The sequence below is a fragment of the Cynoglossus semilaevis genome, chromosome 6 (genome assembly GCF_000523025.1).
Source record: "Cynoglossus semilaevis isolate Cse_v1.0 chromosome 6, Cse_v1.0, whole genome shotgun sequence".
NCBI lineage: Eukaryota > Metazoa > Chordata > Actinopteri > Pleuronectiformes > Cynoglossidae > Cynoglossus > Cynoglossus semilaevis.
The window spans coordinates 16,000,213-16,009,711 of record NC_024312.1 but is presented as its reverse complement, the minus strand read 5'-3'; the positions used below and the strand labels follow the sequence as shown (position 1 = coordinate 16,009,711).

The 9,499-nt window shown below is 41.8% G+C and overlaps 1 protein-coding gene across 1 annotated transcript in view; it reads left to right on the top strand.

Moving 5' to 3' along the window:
- The window catches only part of LOC103380426 (neural-cadherin-like), a 95,985-nt gene extending 86,984 nt beyond the window's left edge, over nt 1–9,001 (top strand). The window contains exons 32-33 of the mRNA XM_008312406.3: nt 4,888–5,042; nt 7,212–9,001. Coding sequence (XP_008310628.1) covers nt 4,888–5,042; nt 7,212–7,784 — 728 coding nt within the window. The 3' untranslated portion in view covers nt 7,785–9,001. The remainder of the gene's footprint in view (nt 1–4,887; nt 5,043–7,211) is intronic.
- Nucleotides 9,002–9,499: the final 498 nt, after the last annotated feature.

Here is a 9,499-nt window from a genome sequence, read left to right as displayed (position 1 = left end):
ATGGATAGAAAGTGGATTTATTAGATATACAGTTTATATATATATATATATATATATATATATATAGTACAGTACATGTGTCAGTCTGCTCATGCAGTCAAATGTGTTAAAATATTTTAATTAACTTTGATTAACATGTACAAATGTGCATCCCTAATTAAAATAATTAAAAGGAAACAACATTGAAATGAAAATGCATGCAACATAATTCCTCAGTTAGTGCTCTATCATCTAGCACTGTGTAAGAAAAGATGAATTAAAGAGAAGCAAAATTATTATATAATAGAGTCATTTAATGCCAAAACAAATATGGTAACCGGTCAACAATTGACCTATTTTGTGTTGAACAAAATGCAAAGAAGAAATGCGAGCTGTAAAAATAAGCAACCATCCGGCAGTTTATGATCAACGTTGCTTAGCTTAGCTCTCCAAAGACCACTTCCTTTAAATAAACGCAACACTTAAAATTGAAACTTCATTGTTAAATGGCTTTATGGTTGTCTTAAACAAAAAGGAAAGAAAGAAAACACAGCAGTTGTTTGTTTTAATAAAACTTTATGTTTATTTTATGTTGACTGTATCTGTTAATTTTATAAATTAAAAACTTAAGGGACCTGAGATTCAGAGAGCATTATAAAGTTCTGTAACAGCGGAGGTTCAATATGCTCAAGTCGCTCCCAAATGACTTTAATTAGCTCGAGTGGTAGCAATAATTGAGCATATAATTCTTTTATAATATGCATTTACCCTAAATTTAGAATTTTTAAGACTTATTTTTCACTCTGTGGGAGGTTCAAATCCCTGTCTGAGACAGTCTGCTGTGTGGATAATTTTTTATTTTAATTTCGGTAACAAGGAATTCATATAAATATTACATATACAAGTGCTTGGTCCATTCTTTAGTTAAAGTGATTGATTGCCTCTTTAGTCTTTAGTAGTTTGCTGAGTCATCTTATAATTTTAGACCTGTGTCTAGACCGTCTGAAACTGTCAAAGCTTTCAAATCTTTTTTCTATAAAAGGTCATTTCACCTCAAACTAAATTAATTAAGGCCAGAATGTTATCTCAACCCACTGAGTCCACACACAGAGCCCTGTTGGTCTATTTAAAATACAACACTTCAATTGTCATGATGCAGAAATCCCTCGTACAAGAATATATCACAGTAAAAACCTTGAGTAAAGATGTAACCATACATGGGCTTTTATACACAGTGAAATATTTCAGCACAGGATTTCCAAAGAATATTGTGCTTTGCAACATCCACAACAACACTGTATGCTGCACCTTGAGGACAGGATTGTTTTGTTTTATGGGGGTAAGAGTTTTGGTTTTGTTGATGCTTAAAAGGTTTTTTTTATTATTACCCTTTTGAATATGCTGTACATCTTGCATGTTTTCTGTTTTGAATTTCTAACATTTTTGTTCTACCTTCGTATAGACCGACATATATTAATATCTGATTGGTCTTTGATAGTTTGTCTATATTATCTGCTTTTTGAGCATCAACAAAATCTCCCAAATGAAGATTTTCTTTTATCTGAAAGCCCTTGACTATAATGTGAACCTTTATTGTCAGTCAATACGTTTGATAGTACTTCCAGAAGCGGCTCTAATTTGCATGATGTTATGTATAAATATACGGTGAATAATTGGATTACAAAAATATTTTTTTACTTTAAGAATATACTTTCGTGCTTTTATTATATTAGTAGTTGTGAATTGCCTCCAATGATGAAGAGGTATTTATTTAACAAAAACAAAACATGTTTCATTTATGGGGAAGCTTAATCCCAGCAGTCGAAGTCAGGGAAGACCTCGTATAGTTTAGCTAACAAAGTCCTTCATATTATGTACTAGTATTAAACCAGTGAACCAGTGATGGTCTTGGTGTAAGACATCTGAATATTTAAATTCACCCTCATTTAAGCCACAACATCATAAATGGCTGAATCTGACCCCGAGCCATATCTTTGACCTCATTGTATTAAGTGATGGTGACACTGTCATTACCTATGTGTAATATTTTTTTAGCCTTGGCATTATGAGCTGTGGTAAGAGGTAAAAAGATAGAGATTGAATTTAGTTTGCCATTTATGCCTGTCTTCGCATGTGCGCATTGACGGGGCTTGGCAGAGGAGGCGTCCGTGAGTCAGCCTGAACCTGATAACCCTTTAATTCATTGTTAAGCCTCAGGAAGTTAATTGCATATGGGATCGTAGCTGCAGAAATGTAATTTTTTTTTCCATTCCCTCATCTGTGCAAATACACAAGGACAAATGTGTGTGAGTGTCCTGCGTGATGTTGCACTCTGTCCCCTCTGTAGGGCCGCGCGGCTGTTTATGAGTCTTGCTGTCAGAGACAGGCTTATAAAACGCTTGGCCAATTCAATACACCGTCCCTGCCTTTATGACTGACTCAACACTCCCTGCGGCCTGTGTGGCTGGCTAGTATTGGGACATCAGTTATTCTGACACTTGAGAGTGAAACATATGAAGCACTCTTCAATATTTGATAATGAATTCAAAGATGATAAACTGTGGCCTCGACTTAAATCATGAAAAATCCATGAGGTGTGGCCCATTTGGAGTGTACAACCTGCTGCACTGCGGTCGACGGGACATAAAGTCTGAATCCTGAGCTTGGTGGAAAATAAAAAAAAGATTTTAAAGTGGTTTTTATTAAACAGACGCTTAGGTAACAGTCAGTGAAGACACAGATCACGACGAGAACCACTAGTACAAACACGCTCTCACACGTACCCAGTGAGACTGCTGGCAAGATGTTAAATTTAAAGGGGATTCCTCAGTGTACATTAAAAGTTAAAATGATCATTTATTATTAAGCTTTACACCAGCCATCGGCGACTGACTCTGGTCTGACCCAGTCACAGACCACAGACCAATATAACCTCCCTGCTTTAAAAGAATGGCAGAAATGAACTGTTCACATGGACGTCTGAATGCAGAACAATAGCGTAAAGTACCTGTTTATTCATTTATTTAGTTCCCAGTGTTTCATTAAAAAAAAATTACTGTTCCAACACCTTCTCACCCTCACCTGTCTCATTTCTTTCTTCTTCCATCAATTTTCTGCTCCCCTTTAAACCACGCCTTAAAACTTCCCCCGTCTCATTTCTCACAGGCTCCGGAGTGAAAGGGTTAAGTGTTGTGATTATGCTTGTGTATGTTGGGCTTGTTCACTGAACACTCATTTATAATGCACCACTCAGTCCGCTCTAACATCATAATGCCCCGACGGTCGGAGAGTAAAGAAGCAGCAGCATTACAGATTGATGAATGACTGCTGGGTCTGTTCTCCACCCTGGGTGATATTGATCTGACTGGAACGTAGCAGCAGGTGCTCACACACACACATTCAGAGTATGAGTTTATCTATGTCTAATTTTGCACGTGTGTGTGTGTGTGTTTGTGTACTGAGAGGTGGTGCTTCAGCCTCCCCAGGCTGTTTATCAAACCCCACCCCTGTACGGATGTCTTTAATACCAGCCCAGGCCGAGGGCTGAGGTGAAGTCAGGCCTGTGAGCAGGGCTTCTGAGGCAGGCAGATCTGGGTCTTAGTAGGAGAGAAGGTGACCAGTTCATGCCAGGACTCATTGAAATTCTGGTGTTTTCTGTGAGGGCTCTCTGGACGCAGCACTGAAGGAGCTGGGTCAGCTGATCGATACCGCTTTCCACTCCACCCAGTTCTCGGAGCCTGGCAGCAGAGGAGCGAGAGGAGAGCTAAGACTCTCTTTGTTTCCACCTGATGTGCGAGCAGCATAGAAATACCCGGGTGAAGCAACTGAGACGTTAGAAGATGTTTCATGCAGTGAAAAACTGAGATGATGCTTTCGAACGGAGACACGAGTCCAGTTGGTATTGAATTCCAGTAGCGGTTGTGTCTGTCTCTTTATGAATAGCTGCCTGTCCGTGTGACCCCGCAGAGCTGCTGGCACCTCGTTCTCCCCTGAAGCAATTATTTAAAAAATCCAGAATAATGTGATTAGCCTGCATTTTTGAAACAAGCTCTAATTAAACTCATTCTTACCACACGCCATAAACTATTCTACTGTAAATGGAAGCAATCCATGTGGAAAGCAGAGGCCAGGCCGAGGCCAGAGATGGACTGAAGGGAAGGGCGTGTGAGAGACTTAATGAGTGGGAGAGACAGAAAAGAAGCGTCCGTACAGGCGACAAAAAAAGATTTAAAAAGTAAGAGCGTGAACTTGTGAAAACAGATAGTGAGGAGGAAGAAAACAGAGAGGAGGATGGTGGGAGGAAAATACTGGTCTAGATTAATGGACTTTAAAGGTCAGTCCAGCATGTTGTATAATTCAACACACAATAGCTGTGATTGATGTGTATGCTTTAGGACCTTTCCTGCTCAGTTCCCACAGCATTTTGCTCTGTGTTCATCTGAGCCACAGAGGCTTTGTGTCTAAGCTGGGAAGGGTACAAATTCGTTTAATAGGTTTCCGAGGAACTGCAGCCTTTGATAAGACGGTAGGCGTCGGAGGGGCTCCGTAGGAAGGAGGCGTGTCTGCATCCAGAAGAGTCGGTGTAACTAAAAAATTTACAGGACACGTCGCTGTGACATAAATCCATTTGCAATCTAACAATAGTCTGCATTAGCTATTTATTCTGCTATCTCCCTGCTGTTATATGAGATTTGATGCCTCACATATTCATATTTTCCCACTGCACAGCCAGGCCAGAATTTACAAGTATCTCAGCCTTACATCGTCACTTTCCATCATCACTCTCCGCTTGTATTGTAAACATCATCTGCACAGTGAGACGTGTTTGTCTGCTCAGAATCTCAATAGTAATTACTGTGTGTGCGAGGACGCTCCGACTGTGTTAACCTGCTCTGTGGCACCCCTCAGTGTTGATGCTCGGCCTGTTTCTCTACTCCTGCTGGAGGAGACACAAGGGCCTGAAAGAGGGGGTGTACCATGTGTCCGCGCACCACGGCGAGTGGGAGGACATCCGGGAAAATGTCCTCAACTATGATGAAGAAGGTGGAGGCGAGCAGGATCAGGTAAATAAACAAATGTGCCTTTCTGTCTACATCACTGCTTCTCAAAGTGTGGGGCGCGTCCCACAGAGGCGTGAAAGGGTCGTGTGATGATGGCGCAGCTGCACTTTTATTTTCCCTTTTTGAATGTTGTGTTATTTGATGTTTTTGATTTTGAGTAATTATAAAATATGTTACTTGGTGTTTGTTGAAAAAAATGTGAAATGTCAAGATTTTGATTTGGGCGATGGGAACAGGTGGGGCTTTTTTGGTCATGGAGACAATGAAACTTGAATTGCTTGAAAAACACAGGTTGACTGGTGAAAATACATCACGGTGTATTGAGTCCCTGGATCTGCACATTTTGCAGTATCCAAACAAATACTGGACCCAATACTGATACTGGTATTGGTGTGACCCTAATGAAAAAACTTTGAATTTACTTGTGAAAAAGACAAAGGCATCAAATTAAGTTGTGATCTGCTACATGGTGTTATCTGTGCAGTGTTACATCACGCAGTAACACGACCGCTGCTGAGGTTCCTGTGCTCAGCTCATCAGGCTTATCTAAAGGCTGGATCACTGTAAAGCCCATTCAGTCCTCCAAGGTTTACCTCATCAGTGATGTAGGTCAAGAGGTGGAGAAATACCATCCCAGTCAGCAGACAGCTGCTGTGCTGGCCTGCTAGGCTAAGAACGACCAAATGTACAAAGAACCTGATCACCATCAGAAGTTGTTTTGAAGTCTTTGCCTAACGTCTCTATAGACTTTTGATTTCCAGCTTTGACTTGGAAACACTAACAAACCTAACAACACAATGAAAAGTGTCACTACAGCTCCCTCCTGCATGTCTGCCGCAGAGTGCTTGTGTATTTTGTTCCTAAAAAGTCTCCATAAATGATTGATTTGAATTCCTAATGTATGTAGTTTGTGTGTGAAGGAGAAAAAAAAGCCTGCTGCTCCACACTGAAGTGCTTTTTTGGTAGATGTCAAATGTTCCATCTCTGCCAGTTCTATTTCCAGTTGTAGTTCACCACTAAGAGGCTTTTTACCAAGTCATTCTGACAGGAAGCTGTGGCCAAGATCTTTTAAAGAAGTAGTATCTGGTAAAAAAAATTTCAACAGCCTCATTTGTTAACAGTAAATCATTTCTTTGACCTTAAAGATTATCAACACTGACCCAGTTATCTGGCCAGCAAAAATATGCATGTGACCCTAACAAAACTGTGACTCCACTGGGCGCCTGTGCTGTGACCAGGAGACAGTCAGGTGTTAGCATAAAAACACTTGGTTGAAAAGAAACTCTTTTAAGATAACCAGCGTTTTTGCCAGTTTTTTTGTCACTGTTGTAAATAAACCTGAAGCAGTTTGTGGTCGGTTGTTGTCTTCAGCAGAGCATGGAGAATCAATTGTGTTAATTTGAGCCCATTTAGAAGAAAATAAAGGGGTAAATAGTAACAAGTTATTAAAACATTTGACTAGGAGCCCAGTTGCATGTGACATCTCAGCTTCAACGTGGAGCTGGTCTTCATAATATAGTGTCCCTGGAAGAAAGAAATACTTTGTTTTATGTCCATTTCTTATGCAGGGTGTTTGGAGAAGAAATTGGATCAAATAAAGTAGTAAAAAAATAAAACAACATTACGGGGTTAGACGAATATTTCATCCACTTGTCATTTCCGTCGTCTTAAATGTCACTGTGTCCTCATTTTTCAGCGTGTGCAAAGGTTTTGCAAGCAAAACCACAAACCATTAACATTTCAAAGAGCTGCGCTGGCGTCGTGAAATGAACACCAAATATCAGTTCCCTTGAGACGTAGCGATGTGAGTCAATTAGCAGAAATTAAGAAAGTAGACCCCAGTAGCTGCTAATGCCTTTGTTTTAATAGCGTTGATAATAATGGCGCCACCTCCACCCTCGTCCCCATTTCTTTGCAATCAGATAATTAATTACATGGATAATCAATGGGGCTGCTGCTGCCAACATCGCTTCCTACATAGTGGATCTTCGTCTTAGTCTGCTGAACAGGTTCATTTACCAGCACAGACATTAGCTCAGCTACACTGCTCTGAGCACAGATTGGTGGCATGTGGCAGTGTTGTTTTTCATTATCTCTTAAATAGATTATAAAGATTACACAAGGGGAAAAGATTATTTTCTCCACTCCTTTTTCTTCTCTTTCCTTCCTCAGAATGCCTTCAATATGGTGGAGCTGCAGCGCTCCCTTCAGCCCAGCCCGGCACAGTCGCTCCGCTACAGCTACCCGCACAGCATCACCTCCTACCCACAAACGAAGCTTCCCCAGGACGGCAACAAGAAGGAGGTGTGCGGCGGGAGCGGGAGCGGCAGCGCAGCTATAGCTTTGCGTCTGGCCATCCCTCCCACAGAGGCCGAGAGCCTGCCTTCTCCTCTCACCTTCAGACGCAACCAGAAAACCCTCTCCTTCTCCAGCCAGGACTTGGCTCGCTACCTGTGCGAGGTCATCAGGGACATGGAGCACCCGAAGGAGCTCGGCACCATGACCACGCCTCGCCGTCCCTCTGGGAAGGAGCGAGGCGTGGCGGCCGTGCGCTCCCTTTCCTCTCTCAGTGCATCTCAGGGTTCAGAGGTCAAGCTCACGGAGGGCCAGAGCAGCCGTTCTGACAGATTCAAAACCCTCCGAGCTGTGGTTTGTGATATGAGAGGAGACTGCGAGACAGCCGAGGGCCAGAGAGACACAGCCGAGGAGAGCAGAGGGCAGCTGAACTGTGAGGAGAGTGAGTAAGTATAGAGCGTCCTCCGAGGAACTGAACTGAAGGTTTCGGGAAACCAAAGCTAATCAGAAAGTGATGGTGAAGGTCCACGGGGTATAATTAAACGTGAACTATTCAGCCACTGGGAGGTTGCTCCGGGTGTATGTGTAGTCTGCTCTAAGTGTACTGTATTGATGAAATTCTGAACACTTTAGTTATTTGATGTGTTGTTTATTTGGCATTGCACTGTACAGTATTTATTCCTTAAAAAAAGCACTTTTTGGAGGCTTAACGTGTCAAAACTACTTATGTCAACAAAAAAAAAAGAAGGAAATGTGTGCAAGCGAGAAGGCAAATGGGATTTTTGTGGGGAAAAAAAATTCTTTCAGCTATGTATGATTTTTCAAATGAACTTTCGTGGGGGGAAATATGACTTTGTTTCATTTGTAATATCTATTTCCTTTTAAAAAAATAATAAATATCTTTGATAATATTCCATGGTTGATGTCGATCAAATAGGAGATAGCTAATTTGAAGTCTACGCAGACTTAAAGGCTTAGTAATGATGTACAAATACAAAACCTCCCTTTTTTGTCGCCGTTCTTTTATGTACCCGTGCTGCAGATAATTATTGAGAGAAAACGTCACAACACAGGTGCACTTCCTGTTAACTATCATCAGAAGTGAAGCTCTGACAGTAGAACAAAGTCAATTTCAGGATTAATCATTCATGTCCCGAGCCCGTAGCCTCCTGACCTGAGCTTCTGGGAGTCTTGGGCTGAACTCCGAAGGGTTTCCCAGCAGACTGCACAACAGCACACTTAATTGGCTGCTATCACTGGAGTTAAACAGCTGTGACAGCGGAGCGAGTCACGGGGGACGACCGCAGAGGCTGATGGTCCTCATGTCTGTGTCCTGTCTGTCCGCACACCTACATAAGGCGGTACGGAGTAGATGGCTTTCAAAGCCCTGTTGGATTTTAATGGAGCAGCTCTTAAAGTGCGTAATAATCAGCTTCACAGGCTTTGATGTTGAACGCACGAAAGCTCTGCGTGTGAGAGCAGAGAACACTGCTGCTGTCATGCTACGGTGGAGCTACCTCTCTTTATGACTGCTAATAGTCTTACTAAATTATATCTGATTTAATCCAGTTAAGTTGTCTCAGAGGCAAACATGCTCTGTGAATGCACACTGCCACCTACTGGTGAGGTTGTAGCACCACATAAGTAGCTCACCGCAGCAGATCTAAAGTCAGGGCCGTTGTAGATTTGACTTCAATCTCACAGAATGTTGAAGAAGAAAAAACATTCGTTTTAATGAGAATAACTCACATAACCTTAGCAGTGATATCGTGCAAGATATAAGATACAGTATAATTGACACGTATATTCCACCATTTGATTGCATCATAAAATGAATTTCTAAGTCAAAGTAACCTGTAAATAGGCCTTAGGTGGCGAAGACACACCTGTTTTACTGATACCGTCTTTAGTAAAGATGGAGGATGTTGTGGAAAAACCCCTCAGTGTTGACGTTGGGCCCAGCTGTTCCTGTGCAGCTGCTCGTTGGCCCCGCGGCTCTGAACGGTGGCTCCAGTTAAAGCGCTGAGAAGAGTGTTCTTTAAAGAGCAGGCGACGCTCGCAGCAAATACTCCGTGAATAAACGGAGAGAACGTTAATAAAAACCATTTACTTACTGATTGCAGCTCCTGTAATTTACCCTTTCAGCCATCAGAGGACACTCTAAG